This window comes from Sphaerodactylus townsendi, linkage group LG03 (genome assembly GCF_021028975.2).
Source record: "Sphaerodactylus townsendi isolate TG3544 linkage group LG03, MPM_Stown_v2.3, whole genome shotgun sequence".
Taxonomy (NCBI): Eukaryota; Metazoa; Chordata; class Lepidosauria; order Squamata; family Sphaerodactylidae; genus Sphaerodactylus; species Sphaerodactylus townsendi.
The window spans coordinates 118,791,396-118,817,032 of record NC_059427.1 but is presented as its reverse complement, the minus strand read 5'-3'; the positions used below and the strand labels follow the sequence as shown (position 1 = coordinate 118,817,032).

The 25,637-nt window shown below is 44.5% G+C and overlaps 1 protein-coding gene and 3 non-coding genes across 9 annotated transcripts; all 4 read left to right on the top strand.

The window, feature by feature from the left end:
• Window positions 1-565: 565 nt before the first annotated feature.
• Window positions 566-25,283, top strand: LOC125428492 (general transcription factor II-I repeat domain-containing protein 2A-like). Of its 6 annotated transcripts, none has more exons than XR_007243849.1 (9): window positions 598-765; window positions 963-1,034; window positions 1,963-2,075; window positions 7,413-7,456; window positions 17,473-17,551; window positions 18,347-18,409; window positions 19,051-19,101; window positions 21,595-21,662; window positions 23,129-25,283. XR_007243849.1 is itself a non-coding variant. In XM_048488656.1 (5 exons), exon 5 carries the CDS (start codon window positions 13,234-13,236, stop codon window positions 14,662-14,664), a length of 1,431 nt encoding a protein of 476 aa, XP_048344613.1. In that variant the 5' UTR covers window positions 566-651; window positions 963-1,034; window positions 1,963-2,075; window positions 7,413-7,456; window positions 13,165-13,233; the 3' UTR covers window positions 14,665-14,728. The 6 variants fall into 6 exon arrangements, 2 of the variants coding, with proteins under 2 accessions (XP_048344613.1, XP_048344612.1); XR_007243850.1 differs by having other exon boundaries at window positions 17,369-17,551; XR_007243851.1 differs by lacking the exon at window positions 19,051-19,101.
• LOC125430343 lies at window positions 1,815-1,891 on the top strand. The gene has a single exon (XR_007244131.1). It is a non-coding gene; the product is annotated as a small nucleolar RNA R38 (small nucleolar RNA).
• LOC125430351 lies at window positions 4,721-4,854 on the top strand. Its single transcript, XR_007244138.1, has one exon. It is a non-coding gene; the product is annotated as a small nucleolar RNA SNORA24 (small nucleolar RNA).
• On the top strand, window positions 15,553-15,686 carry LOC125430350. The gene has a single exon (XR_007244137.1). It is a non-coding gene; the product is annotated as a small nucleolar RNA SNORA24 (small nucleolar RNA).
• Window positions 25,284-25,637: the final 354 nt, after the last annotated feature.

Below are 25,637 nucleotides of genomic sequence, written 5' to 3'. Positions count from 1 at the left end.
TCTCTCAGGACTCTCTCAACCCCACCTATTTCTCGAGGTGTCTGTTGTGGGGAGAGGAAGGGAAAGGAGTTTTGCAAACTGCTTTGAGATTCTTAATAGGAAAGAAAGGCAAGGTATAAATCTAAACTCTTCTTCACCTTCGTTTTTATGATGCCGCTTCGTAAACACCAACATTTCCCCCTTGGGTTAGGATCATTTAACTCTTGTTTTAACATTTTGCAGTGGAAATCAGTATGGGCAGCAGTTACAATGAGAAAGAATGAGCATGCTGTATTTTTGCCCGCTGGTTTGCGGCCCTGGAGGTTTTCCACAAAAGTAATATTTCCTTTTCCATAAATGTCAGTCTCGTCTGACTGTGAAAGGATAAAACAGAGCGTCTCAAATATGGTTTCACTGCCTACCCTTTTGCCTTCCTTTTTATTCAATGCCTACCTGTTTTGCCTTCCTTTTTGTTCAATGAAATAATACCCGAGGACAAGTATGGGCAAGAAAAAGTCTCGCGGCGTCAGTTGCTGCTACTGAGCATGCTCCAAGGCATTAGCGCATGCTCAGTAGGATGATGTGTGGGCAAGAAAAAGTCTCGCGGCGTCAGTTGCTGCGACTGAGCATGCTCCGAGACACTTGCTGGCGAATGGACGCGGAGAGGTGGCGGTGAGTTTTGCGTGTGGAATCGCATACCATCTTCACCAGTTATGATTCCCAGGGAGGCATCAGCCCGTTATCAATAACCTGCGAACTCTTCTGAAGCGCCTGCAATGTTATCTGGTAATATCTTGCCTTAGTTTGTTCCTTATAATCGCTTGGCTGGGAGGCCCCCGCTCTGTGGCTTCTTCAAAATGGCCTGTTGACTTTCCTTTTGTAAACTTGGAAATGCATGTATATCAATGAGTTGTGCTGATTTAAACTTATTGTTTTTAACACTCCATCCATCCCTCCCCCCCCCCCTCGCTTGTTTGTTTCAGGCCTTGCAGAAAGGAAGAGGGAGTAGGAACCTGAACTGTTTTGTGTTTCCATGAAGTTCACATCTGATGGGGGTGAGCACGTGGCTTTACAGGGGGCTGCGTTTTGGCCGGGGGGAAAGTGCTATACTGGCTCTAGAAAGTTACCGGGACAGCGCATGTAGTTTTATTAGCGAAACGAAAGTAGCACTACTTTTCCTAATTTGCTCTAATTAGTGAGATTTGCCGCATTTGGTTTTTCATCTAGGTTTTCTATATGTCTGAGTGCCTTTTGTTTTAAGAGTTAACAGCTCTGAAAAGTATGATTGATGTGAAAACTGCATTCACATATTTTTACTTAACGAGACCATGCCACTATTCTTGCTCCATGGAGGTTCAAGTTCATGTTATGTAATTGGTCAATGAGGGTTAGCGTTATCAGCCTCTGTTGCTCAGGTCACGTGTGGAGTCAGTACTGGAGGAATTTAGGAAGAAAGGGGGAAATTTCCTGAGGAAAAATAGTGGCTTTTTATTTGTATTTATTTAAATATTTGTACCCTGGTTTTCTTCCCCTTGGGGACCCAAAGCAACTTACAACATTATTCTTGCCCCTCTTTTTACTTTCACAACAATCTAGTGAGGTAGGTTAGATTGCATGTGTTTGACTAGCCCAAGGTCACCCAAAAAGGCTTCCATGGCCTTGTGGGAATTCAGACCAGAACTCACCTTCTTGTAAAGTTGTGCCCTCCATTTAAATGTTGAACAAAGTATATGAAGTTTTGTAGAGTATCCACAAGATGTCGCTGTGAGGCAGGGCTCAGGAAGAGCACAACTTTTTTTTTTTGGCTGTGGGCAGTTTCTCAAAGTTATGAAGAGCTGAGCTGGTGATGATGCAAAAGTTATCCCTGTCTGAAACTTTTCTGTGTGTGGAAGTTTTGGATTCTGAAGCTCAGTTTCAGAACTTTCTGGAGTCATTTGACTTTAACATTGCCCTAATCCAGCTTTCGTTTTGTTTTCTTTTCAGGTTTGCCGAGCAAAACAAGATAGAAACTGCTTGAAAAGATGCAGAGCATCCTTACAGTTACAAGCATCCAAGACTGTCCTCTTGAGGTGCTGAAATTTATTTTGCCTTCAGAGGTAGGTTTCCAATTTAGCTAATAAGAGGAGGAGGAGTTTGGATCTATGCCTCTCTTTTCTCTCCTGTGAGAAAACTCGAGGCGGCTTACAAACTCCTTTCTCTTCCTCTCCCCACAACAGACACCTTGTGAGGAAGGTGGGGCTGAGAAAGTTCTGAACGAACTGAGTAGGCCAAGGTCACACAACAGGTTTTGTGTGGAGGAGTGGAGAAACAAATCTGGTTCACCAGATAGGACTCTGCCACTCATGGGGAGGAGTGAGGAATCAACCTGGTTCTCCACATTATAGTCCACCTGCTCTTAACACTGACTCTCATGTAAGCATGATTTAACATACAGTCATGTTGAGTGATCCCCTCTTTGGCCTTCATGCTTGCAACACTTAGGAGCTTGAATGTAAGGAGTGCTGAAGAACAACCCAGATTTTAATTTGATATTTCTACTCTGCTTGTCTCCCAAGTGGGAACCTGAAGCAGCTTACAACATTATTCTTCTATTCTCCATTTTATCCTCATAACAACCCTGTAAGATAATTTCAGCTGAGAATGCATGACTGGCCCAATGTCACCCAATGCGCTTAATTGGCTGAATCAATGCTGAATTGGAATTTGAAACTGGGTCTTCCCTATCCTATTCTAACCACTTCACCACACTGAGTCTGTGAGGGAAGCAGATAGTGAGACGATTATAGAAGTGTGTACCTAAGTACTTCTTGCAAGCACTTAAAAGTTTGTTGAAGAACAGGACTGATTCATTATGTGTGACAGTTCGCAACATTTAAGTTATGTACTGGAAAAGTACAGTAGAATCCCTTTTACCTGAAACAAAATAATGGAGGAATCTTAATTATTTGAAATCAACTAGAGCTTCCCATGTAAACTAAGATCAGAATTGCATTCTGATGGTAGCATTTCCAGCATGGTGCAGTGGTTAAGAACAGCAGATTCCAATCTGGTGAACCAGATTTGTTTCCCTACTCCTACATTCCTGCTGGGTGACCTTGGGCTAGTCACTGTTCTTCAGAACTCTCTTAGCCCCACCCTGATGCAGAGTAGACCTGCAAAGTGCAGCTGCAACAGGCTAAGCACAGCAGAATATACACCACACCACGACGTAGCTTTACTTCCAAGAAGGCTTTATCTTAGGTGCAGTTATTTACAATATACTAGCAGGGCCCAGCCACGCATTGCTGTGGCTTATTGTGGTGAAATGGGAAAGGAACAGTAGCAGCAAATCCGTTGCAGAGGCCAGCAGTACGTGCTCATGCAAACCCGCAGCCTGATACTGTGTGATGTCATTGATGTGTGTGCCCGCATTCCTTGGGTGGGGGAATGGAAAGGCACCCCTCCCACACCTCTAGGCTGGCTGGTAATGACCTGGGAGTAAGTTTGGTTGGTGGCAATGGGTGTCACTTCTGAGGAAACCCTCTGAGGGGCACGATGCAGCCATTCAAAGTATGTCACGGTTGCTGAACCGAGCTTACTCCTGAGTAATGCATGCCTGGTTTTCTTAACTGTAACCACAGTATTCAGGGAATCTAGGGTGCCTGGCCCCTCCCTCCTGTTCCTTGCATGTCACCCCTCACTCTCTCCCCTCCCTCCCTCTCTTCCCTTGCATGCCACCCCTCCCCCTCCTTCCCTTTTCCTCCACTAGGGTGGGTCATATCAAGATGCTGGGCCCCCTGCCTCCCCTCTCTCACTTCTCTTCCTTGCATGCCTCCCCCTCCGTCCCTTTCCTCTCCCTCCCTCTCTTCCCTTGCATGCCACCCCTCCCTCTCCCTCCCTTCCCTCTCCCTCATGTGTTTGTGTGTGTATGTGTTTCACTTCCACTCGAGTTACTGCCTATGTACTGTTTTCACTGCTCATATCTGGCCATCTGAGTGAACATTCTAAGCTGCACGAACATTCTAAGGGTGACAGTTACACATAGGCAGCTGCATGTCCTTCACCAGGGAGTGCCAGGAAAAGGGCGTTTTACCTGGGCCAGGTGTGAAATTTCAGGTGTGTGAACATCTAAAAACAGTCTCACCTGACTGACTATAGTGGGTGGGAATTTTCAGAGGAATTGGCCCAGCAGTTACTGAGTTATACTATCATCAACAAAACCACTGTTGGCTTTTTGTATATATAGAAATAAGATACAGATATCAGCAAACAGTTGGACAGCATGCTCCGCAGCAACACAAAAATCCCTAGACACCATGCTAGTGAACAGGCTCTACTTTTGTACATCAGGTAGCCTATCACTGTAAAGGTCAGTCATTGATTTGTACTGGTTCTGTACAGTTACATCTGGTTTTTGACAGGTGCTTCTCCCAGCAACCTCTGGAAGGAGCTGTCAACTAGATCATTTTGATCTGTCTGCTCACAAGATGCATACTAATTTTCTACATTCTCTGACACACCCACCTCACAAGGTGTCTGTTGTGGGGAAGGGGAGGGAAGATGATTGTAAGCTGCTTTGAGTCTCCTTCAAGGTAGAGAAAAATGCGGTATAAAAAACAACTTTTCCTTTTCTTCCACTTGATATGAATGTCTGCTTCCCAAATGTGCTCATCTACAAGCAACTTAATAAACCGAGGCCACTGTATTTTCTTTTAAATTGTGTTCTTGGGTGTGATTGTTGTGACAAGAATAGTAGGTAATACTCCATGCTTCCATGGGACCTGCCAGCGTGGTAGCATCCCTTCCTATTCATGGTAGAGCAAGCGTCCCCTTGCCTCTTGGCATAGCTCCCACCAATCTAGTGGGGGGAGTCTCTGACTTGGGCAAGTGACAGATCTTCTTTACAAAGTAGATAACAATGAAAATGGCAGAAATTGATTATTGTTTTTATTCTTTAAAGTAATACCCAAATATTTAACCTTATTAACTACTTCAGAACATTTTATTTATTTAAATTTTGTTATGTCAGCCAAAATCATATCGAACGGTAATACTTTTGTTTTTCAATGTTAATTTTAAACCCTGAAACTTGTTCTAATTTCTATAAATTGCATTACTATACATGTTTTTTTCCGCTGGGTCTTCAGCTATTAAAACTAAAACTAAAAGCTTTATATTTGTAAACTTGATCCTGGATTTTGAGGCCATTCCATTCTTTTTCTTTTTCTATATTTTTTAATGAAAATATCCAAATATAGTATAAATAACAAAGGCAGCAAGAAAAAGGACATCCTTGTTCTTGTAATCCTGTTCGTTATACTTGGAATACTTTAGCCCAGGGTCCTCACCAAATCCATGCCAGGGGGGCCAAATGTGGCCCCCCTGAAGGCAGATGCTTATCCGGCCTCGCCAGGCATGGGCATGCGATGGCTCCATTCATGTGCAGTGGGGCTCGAGGGGAGAGGGAGGAACTGGCCCCCAACGGCCAAGCTGATTGCAATGTACATGATGGCAATCACCCCAAATTTCCATGAATTTTTCTGGACCCAGAGTTGGTGAAACTCTTGAGCACTGCTGGGCAAACGCCATTGCTCCGCCTCTTTCCTCTCGGCCACCCATGTATAAAGTTGCTCTCAGGGCTTTCTTGTTCCTGGCTTCACTCCTGATATTGGCATCAGCCAGGCTGGTGAATCACTCTCTGGCTGCTAGGGAGGAAGAACCCAGGAAGATACCTGATCCTGGGTTAGATGGACAGTGAACTGGCCCCCTGTTTAAAAAGTTTGGGGACCCCTGCTTTAGTTAAACAATGGTTACTTTTTAATGATGCTATCTGGGTCAAAAAATTGTTCTAAGTGCCTCCAGAAAAGGACCAACAACACCCCTCTTTTCCATCATTTTAAACAAGAACTTCCAATTGACATTGTTAGATGCCTTCTGGGCATTTAAGAAAACCATCGCTAATATGATATTTGGGCGTTTTTCGCCAATTCATTATAATATTAATTATAGTTTTTATGTTGTTCCTTGCATATCTTCCTTTAAAAAAAACCCATTTGATTATCATTAACTGTTATAATCTTTCAATCTCATATTCAGAATGCTCATAGTTTATAGTCCGGATTTAGCAGAGATATGGGTCTAAATTTATTTGGTTTTAAGATGTCATTTTCTTCTTTAGGAATTAAAGTTATTGTTTCCTTCCAAGATCCCGGTAGACCTCCTCCTTTCATTATATTATTAAAAATTTCCTCCAATTTCAGTATTAATACAGTGAAACCTTGGTTTTCATTGGTAATCCGAAAAGAATCGATGAAAACTGAAACCGATGAAAACCAAGGCAAACTTTTCCATAGAAATCAATGTAAATCCAATTAATCTGTTCTAGGCACTCCAAAAAATACCAAAACACATTTTTGGTGAATAAACATGGTGTTTAATGCTGAAAACAGTAACAAACAATAACACTAGGACCAGCTTCAGAGCCAGTGGACCAATGTCGCACCAGAAAGCTGTCCAAAGAGGTCTGTTTCTGACCCCTCTTTAAGATTTGTTTGAAATGGGGCAAGACATTGTCACTAAACAAGTTGCAGACACGGCCTGCAACAGCTTTGTCTGGGTGATTTTTCTCCACAAACCCCTGCACCTTACTGCAAGTTGATGAAAACCGAGACAAATTTTTCACTGAAAAAATAGATGAAAACCGAAGGCAATGAAAACCGAGGTTCCACTGTACATCAACTAAAACTTTGAAATATTTTTCTGACAGTCCATCAGGCCCAGGAGACTGATCTTTCTTAAGATATTTAATCCATTCTTGTATTTTTGTCTTAGCAATATGCTCATTCAGTATTTCTAATAACTCCTCAATATTCATAATTGTCGTATGACTCAAATATCTGTTAATCTTTTCCTCAACTATACATTCCTTTTCTGTATACAAATCTCTAAAAATCCATTAAGCACCTCTCAATTTTGTTATCACTAGCAGGTATTTTACCTTACCATCTTAAGACCTTAATTACTTTCCCATCTCTTTTTTTTCTAAGTATATTTGTTAACCACTTAACCGGATTGTTGGCCCATTCGAATTCCTCTTGTTTGATATGTCTCATTTTTTGTGCCATTTCATCTACCAGTATTTCTTCTAGTTGCTTTGATTCTCTCCATTCTTTTTATTTTTTTCTTATTACCTGATCTTCTCTTTGAGTTCTTGCTCAGCTATCTCTAAAGATTCAGTCAGTTGCTTTATCTTTTCCTGTTTCATATTTCTAATTTGCTTATCATGTTTGATAATCAACCCCTAACATAAGTTTTACTTGTATCCCAGACAATTGAAGGGTCTGTCACACTCTTGTTACTTCAAATAATTTTGTTCATTTCCTTCTGTATTTCCTTTTTAATGTTTTCCTTCTGCAGTATCCAATTGTTTATTTGTTTCTTTTTATTCTTTCTAGGTTTAATTGCCACTGAAATGGATTATGATCTATCAGGATTCTAGGTGGGTGATTTATATTTTGTGTCATTCTTATATAATTTTTAGATGTCCAAATCTTATCTACTGTATATACTTGCCGAGTATATAAGCCGAGTTTTTCAGCCCTGTTTAAAGGCTGAGAAAAGCCCCCTCGGCTTATACGCGAGTCACCATTTTCTATACATCACAAGGAGGCTGGGGGCGGGGCCAGGACAACCTCCCTGCCGCTGGGAAGCTGCTTGTTGCGGGTGAAGGAGGAACCCTGGCTGGCTGGGCTTCCTCAAAACCCTTGCCAATCACTATGTGTTTGTCTCTCCAGTCATCTTTCAGATCTAAATGTTTAATTGAAAGAAGAATTCAGGCAGTTTGCCCCATTGGGGTGAACCATTTGTTAAGGGCCCCCTCCCCTGGGAGAGAGAGCAATGGGGCTTTTAGTGCCTGGGAGCCCAGGGCGGGGAGGAGATCTTGCAAGGTCCCTCTAGGCTTGCAACGCTCAGCAAGATCCATGAACTCAGTTTTGCAAGGAGACCACCCCTGTGAAAAAAGTCCAGATCTTGTCCAGAGGAGCTCTCCCCACAAAAGCAAGTTATCCTCTGACCTCTGCCGGTGGAAAGGTTGAGGGGGAAGCCAGCCAAGCAGGCAGAGGGCAAGGCTGCCTAGAAAATGGAGCCATGCCTTTGCCCAAAGCATCCCCAGGTCTCTCGCTTCTCTGCAGCATGACTTTCATGCAGCATGACTTTCAACTTTCAGATTGCAGCAGGTCCAAGTTACCAGCTTGTGTGGGGGAGGGGTCCTATGGCAGGGGCTGGTGCTGCTAACCACTCTGCAGTCTCTGCTTGGGAGTCTGGTTTTGCAGTGCACTCTTCCTCCCTGCCAGTTTGCAGTCTTGCTTGCAAGTTTGAAAAGGGTTCTGCTTCGCAGATTTCTGGGGAAAGAGAAAGGAAAGAATCTGGGAAAAGTCGTCCCGTCTTCCTCCACCCTCAACCGTTCCTGTGGGCTGAGGTGATGCTGTTAGGAAATGGGAAGCTATTTCAGAGATCGGGAAGGAGGAAGTTGTTTTAGAGGCTGATATTTGGGTCCATGTTATCTGCGACTGCAACGAGTTATCTGTGTGTGTGTTTTCTCCCCCTTGCAATCAGTAATGTCTGAAAACTCCTTTTGCAACTGGATTTGTATGAGGCAAATGTGGGACAGACAGGCCCATTTCAAAAAATTCTCCATGTTTAATTTAATTGGAGGCAATATAGGCACACCAATTCAAATTCTGTTCCCTACCAAATTAAACAATAAAACCATTGCTTGTATAAGTATCTTTTTCCCAGCACTCATTAAACATTATCACTCCAAATACAGACTATTTGCAAAAGTTTTTTTAATTGCAACTTAGAAGGGATTTTTAGTTGCAACTTAGAAAGAGTATCAGCAGCAATGTACTCTAACATCTCACATGGTTATAGCATTGCTGGTTGCACAAATGGCAAGGGGCTTCCAAAGAATTACATGAATAAAATAAACTGCTAATAAACTGATTAGCTTAGATTAGTTAGTGGATAATTTTGTATATTTGTATTAGCTTGCTTATTGTACTGTTTAGTGTTAGTTTTAAATAGATTAGTTAATTTAGTGGCGAGCTGAGTCCACCTACGGTGGAGAGTTGTTGCCGGGGTTGGGTTAGGAGGGGACAGCGGGGATGGGGGCACCTTCCTTGGGGTTGGGGATCCCAGTGTTAATGGGACGGGGCAAGTATGACGGTAGGCGGCGGCCATATGAGAGAAGGTGGACGAGATATGGTCATGCTCGTTCACCTTCTGACCTCCGACCTATCCCAAGGGACGAAGGTGGCTGGGTTCAGAGACACCCTGCTTCGTCTTTGGTGCTGATAAATGCCAGGTCCATAAATAATAAGACCGCTGTTCTCCGGGACTTTCTTGGAGTTCAGCAGATGGACCTGGCCTGTGTCACCGAAACCTGGGTGCGAGAAGGCGAGACCGTTGCCTTAGGCGTAAGTCACGCCCCCAGGTTTCACGCGGCCTCCACCGATCGCCAACACAGGGCCGGGGTGGCGTGGCAATGTTAGTCCGAGATACCATCCCTTTTAGGGCTATCCCTGTCCCTGAGGATCATTGGTATGGAGTGTGTCGGCCTGGAGTGGTTGGCATCGGAGAGGTTGGCTGTTCTCCTGGTGTACCGGTCGCCTAGCGCTTCCAGGAGACGGCCTGCCACGCTGCTGGAGGTGGTGGCGACTGGGCGTGGCGGTACCCCAGACTTATTGTTCTGGGGATTTCAACGTCCATGTCGACGCCGCCTCATGCACGGTGGCCACGGACCTGGTGTCATCCATGGCGACGCTGGGCCTCTCCCTGGTAAATTCTGGCCCCACCCACGAGGCCGGTCACACACTGGATTTGGTCTTTGGGTCAGGTGTTGATGTGGTCATATCCTCTATTGACAGAGTGCCATGGTCTGACCACTATGCCCTGAAGGCTCGGATGAGCATGCCGCAATACCCCCGTCTAGGCGACGAAGCTAATTTATGCTCGCTCACAAGACTTATGGATCCTGATGGATTCCTGAATGCTCTGCGGGATCCTGAACCCACCGGCACCCTCGATGGCCCAGTAGCGGACTGGAATGCCCGCCTTTAGATGCCATCGAGGTTATTGCTCCCCGACGCCCTCTTCGACCAAGCTTCGCTGGCTCCGTGGTATACGGAGGAGCTACGCTGTTTGAAACGGGAGCTTAGACAGCTAGAGCGAGTGTGGAGGAAGTCTCGTGTGACGAGGCTGCGCCGAACATCTTATAGGACGCTTATGAAGGCCTATGAGATGGCAACGAAGGAGGCGAAGAGAGTTTTCTTCTCCTCCTCTCTCGTGTCTGCTAGCTCTTGGCCAGCACAACTGTTTCGCATTATTCGATCCCTACCTCTTTATCAGAGAGTTCAAAAAATGATCAATTGGCTATTAGCTGTGAGGCATTTATGAGCTATTTTGCAGATAAAATCGCGTCGCTCCGCCAGGACCTCCCTGCCACCTTGGAGACAATTAGTGAACTGGAGGCTCCCTTGCCGTCTTCTGGCCCTTGTTTGGCCCAGTTTTCCCTGCTCTCCTCAAGACGATAAGTTGACAGAGCCCTAGCTGCTGTTAGACCTACTACCTGTCCTCTGGATCCGCGGCCCCCTCCTGGCTTATTAAAGCATGTCGGAGGAGTTACGACCCCACCTGTTAACTATTATCAATTGCTCCCTTGAGCAAGGAGTTTATCCGGTGGGTTGAAGGAGGCAGTGGTCCGCCCACTCTTTAAAAGACCGTCGCTAGATCCTAGTGATCCGCCAATTACCGCCTGCTTCGAATCTTTCGTTTCTGGGGAAGCGTAATTGAGAGAGTGGTGTTGGAGCAGCTTCAGGGTTTTCTGGAGGACGATCGCTCTTTGATCCCTTCCAGTCCGCCTTCCGCTGGGCATGGGACGGAGACTGTTCTCGCCGCCGTCACAGATACGCCCGTGATGCAGCTTGACCGAGGCGGATCGGCGCTGCTGGTGTTGTTAGATCTCACCGCAGCGCTTGATGTGGTTGACCACGCATCTTTTGACCCACCGCCTGGCCGCCTCCGGGTGCGGGTACTGTCCTTCAATGGATTGCCTCGTTTCTCCGGGACCGGAGTCAGCAGGGGTGGTGCGGGGACCAAGCTTCCCGGAGGTGCCCGCTTCATTGCGACGTGCCTCAGGGAGCGCTATTGTCCCCGCTGTTATTTAACATCTATATGCGACCCCTTGCTCAGCTGGTACAGAGCTTTGGGCTGGAGTGCCATCAGTATGCTGATGATACCCAGCTCATTCTGTCGATGGAGGGGGGAGCAGACGCTGCCCCTGCAGCTCTACAGCATTGTTTGGAGGCGGTTGCTGGTTGGTTGACGCAGAGCAGGTTAAAACTGAATCCAGCAAAGACGGAAATCCTTTGGCTAGGTCGCCGGGGGTGGTGGTGGAGGGTTTCCAGCCGCTGGTGTGGGAGGGGGTCTCATTGGCACCGGCCCCCTCGGTTCGCAGCCTGGGGGTCCACCTGGATTCGTCTCTCTCTGTGGAGACCCAGGTGGCCCATGTAACCCGGGTTGCGTTTTTCCATCTTCGCCAGGCCCGGCGGCTGGCCCCCTTCCTCTCCCAGGCGGATCTGGCCACAGTGATTCATGCAACGGTCACCTCCAGATTAGACTATTGCAACTCGCTCTACGCGGGCCTACCCTTGAGGCTGATCCGGAAATTGAAACTGGTCCAGCATGCGGCGGCTCGACTGCTCACGGGTGGTGCCTTTAGAGATCACATCACGCCCGTGTTGCACCGCCTGCACTGGCTCCCAGTTGAATTCCGAATCGTCTTCAAGGTATTGGTGTTAACCTTTAAGGCCTTACGCTGTCTGGGACCTCGCACCTCAGGGACCGCCTGGGCCCCATATGTCCCACCGCCGTCTCTGCGTTCGGCAGAGGCCAATCTACTGGAGATCCCCGCCCCCTCTATGATGCGGCTGGCCTCCACCAGGGCCAGGGCTTTTACGGCCCTGGCCCCTGCCTGGTGGAATGCTCTTCCTCCAGCTGTCCGGGCCCTGCGGGACCTACAAGAGTTCCGCAGGGCCTGTAAGACTGAGTTATTCCGCCGGGCTTTTGGGGAGGCCGGCTGCTGATAGGTGCCCATTAACAACTAAGATCCGCTGTTCCCCTCTCAGGGGAGTTGGGGAGCTAGTGGCTGAACGCCATCTGTTTTTTGTTTTTGTTTTTTTTTAACTGATTATAAATTAAGAGCGCTGCTTTTAACTGACATGAATTTTTAGTATTCTATTTTGTTATCCGCTTGTTTATATTGTGATGTAAACCGCCCTGAGCCCTTTGGGGGAGGGCGGTATAAAAGTGGAACAAATAAATAAATAAATAAATAAATAAAGTTCTTCCTCAGCCATCATCAACTCAAGCAGTTAGGTAAAGTGCTGATCTATATCTAGGTAAAGTGTCCCTGGCTTGATAAAGTGCCATGACTTTAATCACCTCCTCCCACAACAGACACCTTGCGTGGTAGGTGAGAACTGTTTTCAAGTTATCATAACCTTCTTAGCAATTATACATTCCCAGCCATTTGCGGCCATGTGTTACAGCTGTGGTGGTCAGCAAATTCAAAAGGAACCCTAGCTGAGAATTACTGCCGTAGATGGTTGATTCAGGGAATATCCATTTCTTTAGTATTAGCTAATAGTGTTAGCTATTTTTGGTATAGGGATAGATTTGTATTGGGTGCTTAATTTTTTTTTATTTTTGTAGACTCCAAGTCTTGAACACCCAAAAATGAGTACAGCAAAAAAAGCTAAAACAAATAGTGGAAGATCATTCCAAGAGGCCTGGACAGAGTTATTTGGAGTGATTGAACACAATGGGAAAGCGTTATGTATTCTGTGTAATGAAAGTGTTGTGTGTCACACATCAAGTGTCAGATGGCACTTTGACACCAACCACGAAAGTGTTGCCCAACTTGATGAAACTGAAAGAAAAGAGTTTCTTGAAGGGAAATTGAGGAACTATCATTCCCAGGATCTTAGTTTTTGCAACCATCTTTCTAGAACAAATCATCTGACAGCTGCCAGTTTTCAAATTTCACTGTGCATAGCAAAACATGGTAAGCCCCTCTCTGATGGGGATAGTATCAAAACAGCCATGTTGTCTGCGAGTAATTCCCTTTTTCATGATTTCCCAAACAAGGATGAAATTCTGAAACGCTTTTCTGAGGTGCCACTTAGCAGAAATACTGTTGAAGATCGAGTCCAGCGCATGGCAAGTGATGTTAGTCAGCAGCTCACCACTGACTTACAAAAGGCAGCCTGTTACTCCATGTGCGTGGATGAAAGCACAGATATAAACGATCATGCAAGGCTTGCAGTAATTTTGCGTTACGCTGTTGGTGACATCATGAGAGAAGAGCTGGTGAAACTGGTGCCTTTGTCTAAAAGAACACAAGGGATAGATATCTACAGTCTTGTGATGGAGATGTTTTTGTCACAAGATATAAGACCAGAAAAAGTGGTTTCAATTACTAGTGATGGGGCACCTTCTATGGTGGAGGCAACATCTGGTTTCATGCAGTTCTTTGTTAAAGAAATAAAACATCAAGTCATTCAGTTCCATTGTATTATACATCAAGAAGCTCTTTGTGCCAGAGAAAGCAGCAAAAAATTTGACGATGTCCTCAAAGATGTCACAAAAATGGTGAATTACATCATGACTTGTGCTCTGAATTCTCAACAGTTTCATGCACTTCTTGAGGAGGTTCAGGTACAGTATAATTGTTTACTTATGTACAATAATGTCCGGTGGCTGAGCAGAGGACGAGTCCTGGAGAGATTTGTAGCCTGCTTGGATGAAATTAGGCTGTTTATGAATGAAAAAGGGCAGGAATATCCACAACTCACAGATATGGCCTGGCTTACCAACCTCATGTTTTTTACAGATTTTACAGTACACTTCAATGTACTGAACAGACAACTTCAAGGTGTAGGGAAAACAGCAGAAAGGGTGTTTTGTGATATCAAAACATTTGAGAGAAAACTGCAGGTTTTTGAAAGAGATCTTGAAAGTGGGCAGCTGAAATATTTTCCAAATCTAAAAATGCATTTAGAAAATTCTAAATTTGCAGACAATCCTACAAGCCATCAGGAAATCTACAAGGAATTTTCTAGCATCGTAGCAGCTGCAAAGGTGAATTTTAATAAAAGATTTTTACAGTTCCGTAAGATGGAGACAACCCTGTGTTTTCTTACTTATCCAGATAAAGCCAGATTTGAAGAACTTGATCTTTCCTGCTTACACTGGTTAGATTTAGGAAATCTGGAAATGGAGCTATTGGAATTTCAAAAAAGCTCTATCTGGAAAAATAAATTCTATGACCTGCGTGAAACACTTGAGAAGATAGAAAGGATGACAGAGGAGAGCACAGTTAGTTCTGAAAATGAAATCCTTAAAGTGTGGAATTCTCTCCCAAATAAGTTTAAGTCAATGAAAGCACTTGGGATTGCTTTGCTTACTTTGTTTGGATCATCCTATGCTTGTGAGCAGCTGTTTTCAGCTTTGAATTATATCAAATCTGACACACGAAACAGACTAACAGATGACCTGAATGCTGCATGTGTTGCTCTCAAACTTACAAAGTATGAGCCAAGGTTAGACAAATTATCAGCATGCATAGAACAGCAAAAATCACATTAATTGTTTAAATTATGCCAAATACAAACTTCTACTTTTCAATAAAATGTTGTTTGTATAATTGAAAGCTCTTGTGTTTTTTTTCTTTTAAGACAAAAGACGTTAATGTATGAGTTGTTTTTTCTAAACTAAAACCTCAGTATTCAGGTTAAATTGCCGTGTTGGCACTTTGCAATAAATAAATGGGTTTTGGGTTGCAGTTTGGGCACTCGGCCACTAAAAGGTTTGCCAGGACTGGCCTATGGAGATACCCTCAGGGTTCTTCTGGCATTGCTGTTCCTAAGCGCATGGTACTGTTCTTCAGTCGAAGCAGCTTGGGTCTCTCCACTGTTGAGCCATCACCTCCACTGCCCGCCAGCCCAAATCTATACTTTCCCAGTCTGTCACATACATCCTACAACTTATAAAAATCTCTAGACTGTGGGGTCTTGGGAAGTTTGGGTTCTATACTACAACTCTTCCCTTTTTTCCAGGGGGACCAAAGTATTAACTCCAGATAAATTAGCTTAAAGGGGAGGCTGAAACGTGCTCCGAATTCATGGAGCGATCAGCTTCTTCATGACCTGAATTGGAAGTTCCAAATTTGTTTATCCTACATTCCTGCTGGGTAACCTTGGGCTAGTCACAGTTCTTCAGAACTCTCTTAGCCCCATCCACTTCACAAGGTGTCTGTTGTGGGGAGGGGGAGGGAAGATGATTGTAAGCTGCTTTGAGTCTCCTTAAAGGCAGAGAACAGTGGGGTATAAAAAAACAACTTTTCCTTCCATTTGATATGAATGTCTGCTTCCCAAATGTGTTCATCCACAAGCAACTTAATAAACCGAGGCCACTGTATTTTCTTTAAAATTGTGTTCTTGAGTGTGATTGTTGTGACAAGAATAGTAGGTAACACTCCATGTTTCCATGGGACCTGCCAGCGTGGTAGCATCCCTTCCTATTCATGGTAGAGCAAGCATCCTCTTGCCTCTTGGCATAGCTCCCACCATTCTATTGGGGTGAGTCTCTGACTTGGGCAAGTGACAGATTTTTTTTTACGAAGTAGTTAACAATGAAAATGGCAGAAATAGCCTGTATGGTGTAGTTTGGGTTCCTACTCTGTCATGGAAGCTCTCTGGGTGATGTTGGCTCAGTCTCACGCTCGTTGCCTAACGGAGGAGTCTGCAACCTGCGGTTCTCCAGATGTTCATGGACTACAAATCCCAATTGGCCATGCTAGTAGGGGCTGATGGGATTTGTAGTCCATGAACATCTGGAGAGCCGCAGGTTGCAGACCCCTGGCCTAACCTATCCCACAGGGTTTGTTGTGAGGATAAAATAGAGGAGTGGAGAATGATTTAAGCCACTATGGGTCCCCATTGGGAAGAAAAGTAGGGTATAACTCTAGAAAAATATGTTCAAAGGATTAGTCATCTACTTTCAGTCAGGGACATATTTATGCACACACACAGCTTCTTTCAATTAAATATTGAATTGCAGTACAGAGATATTTCAGTAGTTTAGGATGCCCTAAGGGTGATTCGAGAATGCTGTTGCAAGGGGTGATATGTAGTATTTTTGAAACACACTTTGAAGAATAAAGCAGGTGATAGTTGAAGATTACCTGTGTCTAAGCATTTTTGCAAAGGAACCTTCCAACAGAGGCCCAGCTCACAGACAATCACTCTTTGAAGTCATTTAAAAGCCTGAGGTGGTTAGTCTTCCTGTCTATCCAGTTTACATTGGTGTGCTTGTTTTGGCCAGCATGGTTTAGAGATGCCCCTTATCATTTGTTGTCTGGCATGTAGCTCAAGGCTATGCTTATTTGAGTGGTTTGCAGTGAATATAATGATCCCTTGTCGGTAATACGTGGGTTGCAAATCACAATGCCTCTCATTTTCGGGGCAGGCTAATCCCTCTTCAGCATAGTGGTTGAAGAGGGATTAATTAGGCTTTGGTCTCATAGTCAGATGCAGCTCCTTATTCTTGGCAAAAGGCTTTTGAGATGCGGCTGCAGCAGGAAGCAACATTTTGTTCAAGCTATTCTGAGACCCACCCACCCCCCACCCCCCGTGTTTAGGGATTAACCATGTAGCATCCCTGAGTTGAGCTGGCTGGATAGCCCGAGCTAACTTAATTTTGTCAGATATCGGAAGTTAAGGGTTGGCCCTGGTTGGGACTTAGTTGAGAGATCCCCAAGGAAGCATCACCAGGCTGAGAGAACATGACTAGCACAAGATCATCCTGTGGCTTGAGGCCCAAACCATAATTACACTGCATGTGATTTCCATGGGGAATTGTAGCTCCACAGGATTTAGCAGTGCTTCAGGGGTCTGGTTTGGATCAGGACCATGGGGGAGGAGGGGCACCCGCCTTCCCCAACACCATATTCCTGCCCCAAAACAGGATGTGATTGCCCTATCAGAGGGCTGCATGTTCGCTGTCTATTTACATGTGTACCCCCTCCCCAGGCAAATAACCTCCACCCTGGCCTTCTCAGGTTGGGAAAACAGTGCTACAGGGAAGGCTGGAGCCCCTATGTCTCCTCCTGTGCTACATTCCCAGTCCTAACTGGATCTCTGGCTCATCTCAGCTCTGTTTAGCTCACAGCTGGCATCCTGTTTCAAGCCCTCCATTGGCTCCATGTTAAATGTGTATTTGGTCCCTGAACAGCAGTTTTAGCCCAGATTCTTGGGCAAAGTCACCAGTCTGGCTCTTTGATCCTTGACAGGGTTCACTGGTTTGAGAGAAACACGTGTGGTCTGAAGGTTGCCAAGTTCAGCTCCTTCCGCAGTTATTCTGCATCCTTCTGACAGAATATTCCATGTTGTTCAGGTTAACGTGGCCTGAGTGAAGACCAGAAGACACTGATATTCCAGGCACAGCATGAAATGGGTTCGGTCGGGGAGCTCAAGTAAGTGAAGAATGCTGTGTGGTGTTGGGCAAGGGGGAAATTCCCACCAAATCGGTTGTATGGATTTTACTGATTATTCAAACTGGCAAGCAGCTCTTCCCGGTTATTCCCAAAGCAAACCTTCAAATCATAACTCCTCAGTACAGAAAAACCCACAATTCTTAAAGGAGCTAAGGTATTACTTCTAGAACTCTTCAAGTCAGTTTTGGTATGGGTAAATAGTTTTTACTCTGTGCTTTTTCATATTTAGTCATTTTTAAAGCTTTTCAAATCCATTCTGATGTTCAGTTTTATCTATTCTTTGCCCCCTCCCCTGGATAAGCCTGTGATGCGATGTTATCCCTGTCTGAAAACTCAGCCATGAGGGAAAATTCATGTTGCCTGAGGCTTGTCCACTTAGTTGTCTCACAACAGTTTTCAGGAACAAGTCACAGCACATGACCAGCCTCCGTTAAAGTAAGCTAAACTGGCTGTGGCTGCTTGAAACAATCAGCACATTGTTTAAAAAATGTAATCCAGCACTTCTGGCATGGATTCAGAAACAAACCTGTATTCAGGGCTTGGAGCCATGTTTGCGAAACAGGTGTTTTCTCTGTCTTCTCCCGTAAGCTTTGAAAAAGCAAGGTTTATTTTGATTTTCTTGCTGGGTGCTATTGGGCTGGGTAGTGCATGTATCTATGTGTGTTCTGTTTATTTTGGCCAACTGTCTGCTAGTCAAAAGACTGGCTTAGTTTTCTTAAGCCCTTAGATGGCATGACAAGGTTGTTTATCCCCGTCCTGTTTTGCTTCTGACAGATGTGTGCACTGAAAGCGACTGTTGAAGATGAGTGGGAATATACACTGTTCCTGTTCTATGAGGTACATATGACTGAATAGCTACAAACATCAGCGTATGATGAAGTTGGTATTTTGACCTAAAGGTATCTGGATGCGTTTACCAATACCAAGGCATTAAAGCAAAGGGGAAGATCATCTCTTTTCTGCCTGTTTTGTTGCAATGCTGATTGTTCTGGGTGGAAGTCAGTGGGGGGCATATCCTAGAGTTTCATATTTTTAGCTTCAGGGAACCCTTTCTGATTCCGCAACACATTTCCTGCCATACCTTTGATGTGCCTGCCAGAGAACTCTGCAGCATTGCACAGGATTCTGGGTCATACCCTGTGGCTGAACGTCATTGGCTTGTTCAGCAAGTTGACTTCATTTCACTGTTTCGCTGCATGAATGGAGAATGTACACATAACATTTCTTATGGCTGTGCATTATGCCTGTCCTTCTCAGGGGAGTTGAACAGCCATTAGTAGTCACTACATTGAGGAATCTCAGATGAGCCTGGTTCCTCAAAGTACAGATCTGTATTTTGCTTTCAGCGTTTACTCTTTGGAGGGACATCCACATACATAAGCAGATACAGCCAGGAGATAAGTTTTTTTGTTTTGAGGGAAGATGGTTCATAGTGCCTTGCCTTTGTTGATGGCCTGATTCCATCTCCTCTTTTACAGTCAGTGCGGAGATGTAGGAAGAAAACCAACTGACTTTGCATGTAACAGCAGGTATGTGAGGGTGTGGGTGTTAATACTCTACAAAAGTGGGGAATCTTGTTTCCCTGATTCTGCCTTCCTAGGGAGCTACAGTGGGCTGCACATCTTCTATCTAGGATTTCTCTACCAAGTGGTGGATTCAATTTCTGCTTCCTAAGCTGGAGTCTTTTAAAAATTCTCCTGTAATTGTTTCCTTTTTTACAAGGCAAGCAAACAATGGTCGCTTGCAATCTATTAGGCAGTCTAATATGAACAATAGAATAGCTAGTCTTTGTGGTGGAGAGCAGGCTTCAAATGGGTGGGAGGGTAGATGGAATCTTTATACACCTACAGCATGTATCATTACACAAGGTAACGTGTCAAGGGTTTCATTAAGCACATTCCTTTCCTAATGTAAATGCCTTGCACAGTTGCCCTTTGTTCAAGAGTAGGTGTCTTAAATGTCACATTATTGGCACATCTTGAGGGCTTATTTAATTGGGAGGTATGATATGTTGAGTGTTGGCTCTTGAGTGTGACTCTTGAAGCCATGCACAAAACAAAAATGGAGAGCAAGGGCTTGGAGTGTAAAATAAAAGCAAAAATGTTAAGTTTCTCTGGGAAGTTGATAAAGGTCACTTGGGGGCCACCATTTTTTGGCAGCATCAAAATGGCAGCTTTGTGTTGACACAAGTTGAATGCCACTCCAGGGGAGATAAAATTACTGTTGGTGTGCAGTGTGAGGGCCCTATACAGGAGTGTTTCTTTGTGGCTTGTACATTTTCCTGGGACTTCTGTTGTTTATGGCACAAATATCCTCAACCTTTTTGAGAATGAAGGCAATTTTGGAATTCTGACACAGGATGGTAGGTGCAACTAACTGCAAAATGGCCACCAGCTCTCTCTCTATTCAGAATGTCAGGAAGTGACATGGGGCCACTGGGAGGAGGTTGTTGGGGAACAAAATTCAGGGGGGTCAAGTCAGCTGGAGGGTCCCTGAAGCCAGCTTCCTGTTTCATCCGGCCAAATGCTTTTCCAATGATTTTCTTGCAGTTCTGACTGCAGCCACTAGGGGCACAGGGAAGTCTGAGCACAGTAAAAGGCACTCCTGACTCAGCTAGACATGCCTTTTCTGCAAGACTGAAACAAAGTGATAGCGTGTTTAGCAATATAAAATTACGTTTATAGAGATAATTAACCTTTCCTTAATTTCTCTCCCTATCTTCCACTCTTTTCTCATTCATTTCTCTCTCCCTCTGCCTAATTTTTCTGTCTTTCTTCCCCCACCCCTGTTGGTTGCTCTCAGCTCCTTCACATCCCTATTCTGCTTGGCAACAGAATGTACTTAACAATAGTATTCTGTTAATATTATGAATGGGGGTTGTGAGTGGGAGTATTGCCTCATGATCAAACGAAGTAGTAAAAGAATGCCTCCCCACTCCTCCCCCCTTTACATGCTTGGTTATGAACATTAATATGTTTTAGTGGTTATACATATAGAATAGAAGTTATAAATCCCAGTTCAGGCATTGGGTGGTGGTTCTGTGGACGACGTAGGCTACTTTGCTACATGACTAATGATGTAATATTTTCCAGTGTCATTAAAATTAGATTTATAACCAAAATTAGATTTATATACAACCACTCTTCCTCCCCAGTGGGGCCCCCAGAGCTGCATTGTCCTCCTCTCCTCCATTTTATCCTCACAACAACTCTGTGAGGTAGGTCTGTATGAGAGTGTGTCCCTAGCAGTCATCATTCTAGAGTTGAGGGCCAGTTTTCAGACATGTAGCATTGTTTTCTGATTAGTTATGCCTGCTGTAGATTCATGGTGACAGCGAGCCAAGTGGTTTGTTTTGTTGTGATCTTTGGTTTGTATCAGGGCCATATGGGGAGTCAAGGTGGAATATTTCTCTGGGAGGTCTGGAGTGATGTTATGCGCCTACATTTTCAAGATGTTGGGCAGAAGCTCTGTTTAACCAGGACACCTTTAAAAGGATCATATTATTTTAAAATATTTTCTTAAATGCCCATAGCATACCTTCAGTTATGCCATAGGTGTCAAACTCGTGGCCCTCCAGATGTTATGGACTACACTTCCCATCATCCCCTGCCAGCATGATGGTGGCAGGGGATGATGGGAACTGTAGTCCATAACATCTGGAGGGCTGCAAGTTTGACACTTATGAGTTATGCAGTGGAGAGCCTAGTGCTGTGTTCCCAAAACAGTTATTTTTTTTTAATCTGCACAGCCAATTACGAGCCCTGCTGGGCAAAATCACTGCCTGGCATGGCCCACTTTCTAAAAACACTTGGTGGATTCCACAGAAGATGTTACTATGTTGGAGACCCCTGGTACAGCTGCTGGTATAAACATAATAGAAATATACAGTATTTGTTTAAGAACTGGGATGGACTTCAGAGCCGTCTGTCTTGAAAAAGTAACTTCGTATGATTTAGGAATACCTTCCGCTGTAGTTATTGTTAATGTTTGATCTGATTGTGGATACTTTATTCTGTTTGAAGTGATTTCGTTTCAAAAGAAGCTGGAATTGGAAACCCTCCCAACAATGCTCGGTTATTTATTACTCCTGGTAAGTAAAGTTAATTTTTCTCAGTTGAGAATATTAAGTGCTTTCAGAATAGTCTACTGGAAGGCCTCCAATGTAGATCTTTGTCTTCAGGCACAGTGTATGGTCATGTGAATTATTACAGTAGGCTTATGAACCCTCATTGTCCACTGGTAAGTCCCCTCCCCCTAAGGAGTGCCTCTGACTTTTCTGTTCAGTATAAGGTTGCATTTGTCTAGATTACAGCTCTCTGTATTGCTGGTGATAAAATTTTAATTCTTTTATTTTGCAAGGTGGGGGACAACTTTGATATCCAACCCTTTGCCCCAGAATATTCTTTTTCAGGATCTTCTCAGCTCCCATGTACTTGAGCAGGCTCTCTCCCCCCCCCCCCCCCCCCCGAGCATTGAAGCATTTTTTAAAAAATCTGGATCAAGAAGGTTTTGAGGATTCCAATTTTCCTTTTTGGCTAGTTTACAGTCCAATTTTTGCCTAGCCAGTGAGTTTCCTAAGTAGAGGGATGGAGACTCGCACTTTGTCTATACAAGGCGAGGTGTGGAGGGCAGGGTAAAGGGCAGCCATTTTGCTGCTTTCATCATTTGGGTGGGCAGCCAATTTACTATTATATAACATAGTGATGCTGAAATAGCTAGTTGTTTGTTTTATTGTCAGTTGAAGCGGATGTGCCCTTCCTTTGCCCACATTTGTATATTTACATGTTGTATTATTGAGATATCACTGTTGCTCTCTGGCTGGGACAATGGTCTTTGGTAATGCTTTTCCTTGCAAAAGTTGATGTCATAAACGTATGATTATCCAACACATCACAAGACCACTCACCTGGAGTTTCACAGCTGCCTGAAGCGCATCTTTGGAGAGGTGGCATATACATTTTCTAAATAGTACGAGAAAGGTATTTCTTTGGTCAATTCTCCATTCACTTGTGAATTAGCTTTTTCTCCCCCAAAGCAAATCTCCCAACCATTCTGATATTTATAGTCCTTCTCCCCCTCTTATAAAAAGAAAGCCTGCGATGTGCTCTTCTCTCTGTCTGAAACTCAGCCATGAGGGGAAAATACATATTAACTGAGGCTTATATTTTCTGTTGTCTCATAATAGTTTTCTCTGCCACAGATTAAGTCACTACGTATTAAGATGGCGAAGGTGCATTCGCAGAAGTGCAACGTTACTCTTGGCTGTGCCATTGAGAAAGTTCAGATTAAGATCTTGGAGACTACAGTACATAGCTTATTCAGAGATTGAATTGGTTCAGTTTTCAGAACCCCCCCCCCCCCTTCCATAGCTTAAATTCAAAGTCTGCTTTGTTGGCAGGCAGCACCCAAGAGCAAAAAAACCACATTTTGATCTTTTAATCTCAAAATGTGATCAGACATGTTTTTTGTGCTCTTGGACGTTAGCTGTCATCCACATTTTGTTCAACAGTGAGTGGTGTCAGATTGAATTTCCTCTCCCCATTTTCTCTTTCCTAGGTGTTGGTGGTGAAGCAAAGTGGCCTGGAGTGGACAGCCGGCCTCCCCTGTGCTTCTCTTCCCTGTTCTGAACATCCAAGTGGCCGACGCACACAGCTTCTTTTGGCAGCTAGCAAGGCCAGAGCCAAAGGCCAAAATGTGGCTTCTGCCTTCTAGAAAGATTATTTTTTAAGGAAATCGCACAAGGGTGTGACAGTCACTTAACTGCCTTTTGGGTCCTTAAAGGGGGAAGACCAGCTGGAAATCTATGAATAAGTTAAATAAATTAACTTTGAGGCTGATGACAACGGACTAGATATCTGAATTACTGTACCCTTGTGGCGTTTGACTTCCTGGTCTGGGGTGTTCTGTCCCCTTTGGCTTGTCTGCAAGGAAATAACACGCGTGTCTCTTGTAGTACTCATACCATTGCCAAGGGTCCCGCAGTGCCTCTCTGCTGTGCACAGTTTGCTCATGTGGGGTATTTGGCATTGCAGTTGCTGCAGTTGAATGAAGGGTGTTCACTAAAATGGACTCGGGCCTTGTTTGTTGCTGCCTAATGCAGGGGACAGCGAAACATGGTGGATTTAGCTGACTTTGGGAAGCTCATCCCCTATTCTGTTCTTTTTTTTCTGGTAAGGGCCATCTATAATAGAAACACTGGGAAACTTCTCTTACACTCTGGGAAGCCTACATTCGGGCTTAACACACCACTGCTTTGCCACAAGAGCAGCCTGAATGACTGTACAGCCATTACTTTGGTGGGGGGCGGGAATGAGCCACAGAATGGCAAGTATGTTAATGAAAGCTTCCAGGCATAAGACTGTTCATTTGACACTGCTCAGAGAGATAACTGCATTTGATAGCTAGTGCTAACATGTAGAACGATTTAAACTCTCTGCCATTCATTTGTTCTCCCAGCCTGTCTGTTAATCTGCTCTTGCTAGTTAATGTTCACATGGTGCCATGGTTTGGTTGGCCAGGGGCTGAATTGTGTTGCTTTATCAGTGAGGGAAGGTCAGCTGCCTCTAACCTTTGCAAGGCTGGCGTAAACCAGATGGATGCACACTTGCCACAGGGTGGAAAGTGCCTGCTGCTGATGGCATGGGAAAGCGAGAGCATGCCTCTCCCTCCTACCCCCTTAAGTCATAGGATCGGCATTATGGGTTTCTTTGATGGAGGTTTTGATAACATTTCATGCTTGAAGAACCTTGTGCTGCATTCCTGCGATAGCTGCATTTGTGGCTTAACAAATGGGCTTGAGCGGATTCTTAAAATGATAAAAAGAGCTGGAGTTGGAGCTCAGTATTTGGAATTTACAAACCCTTGTGTGCCGGATTAGGCTTTTATATGGTTAATTTGAAAAGGGGCAGTTCAGTTTAATCTGTCCCAAGCCAGTGTGAGTTCCCTTTGGAGTCACGGGTGGGAGTTTTGGGAGAGGGTTCAGAACCGTGTTGAAAAGGAGCACCAAGTGTTAACCAGAGCGCCACCTGATTGGCTGGCTGAGATGTAGTAGCCAGGAGCCACAAAAAGGGTGTGCTGGCTCATATAAAAGTAGGAAAAGCCTGTCACAAAGACAGATAGGGAGGTTTGTCAAGTTTTGAAAGCAGCATGCATGACACACAAAATGCGTCAGTCCTCAGATTCAGTCAGGGGAGATCGTGTCTAAAGGCAGAGAGAAAACGGCAAGGGGGGCCAGTGTTCTCACAGAAATCTCAAAGGCTGATATGAAAGAGCTTTGTTTTCATCAGAGGCTAGGAGGCCTGGTGTGGGTGGAAAACAAGAGGGAAACTGATTTCATGGCGGCATTCCTAAGACCACACAGAGGGCTTGGCTATTGTCGCAGGAGACCACACCTAGATATTGGAGCCAGAGAGCCCATGAGGGTTTAGCTTAACTGAAGTGTGGGTTTAGTGAAACCCCAGAGCTTAATCTGTCCCAAGCCAGTGTGAGTTCCCTTTGAAGTTAAGGGTGGGAGTTTTAGGAGAGGGTTCAGAACCGTGTTGAAAAGGTTTGCCCTAAACTGAGACACCTGTGCACTTATGAAGTTATCTGGAAAATCTAAGTCGATATGATATCTGCCTAAAGATACCAGAAATGTTTAAGTACCTCTATGTAACAACAAACTGAGAAGAAAGCTTGTAAAATAAAGTCTTTTTTGTTTTATCTTTAAAAAGCCTCTCTAAGTTCAATTTTTACCTCAGAATTGGTGGCAGGATTTTTGACTAAGGAACACGCCCCCCCCCCCCCCCTCGCGCCTTTGTCTCTTCAGGGAGTGGGAATGTGTTACACCTTGCAAAACAGTATTGTTTTTCAGTTGAATGCACAAGCTGAGACATATGGGGGAGGATTTTGAGGGCGGCACAGGTTTAGTGGAAGGCAAGAAACACCATTAGGCCTCTAGTCTGCGCTGCTGCTTCTGCTAGTGGCATTGTGGACTACCTCTTATAAAAATCCATGACAATTCCTAACCAGTAGTTCCTTATGGTTTCCTGTATTCCAAAGGCTCCTGCCCCCTTCTGAGTTTCAA

Coding starts and splice junctions, on each gene's coding strand:
- LOC125428492 (XM_048488656.1), top strand. CDS start 13,234: ATGGCAAGTGATGTTAGTCAGCAGCTCACCACTGACTTACAAAAGGCA.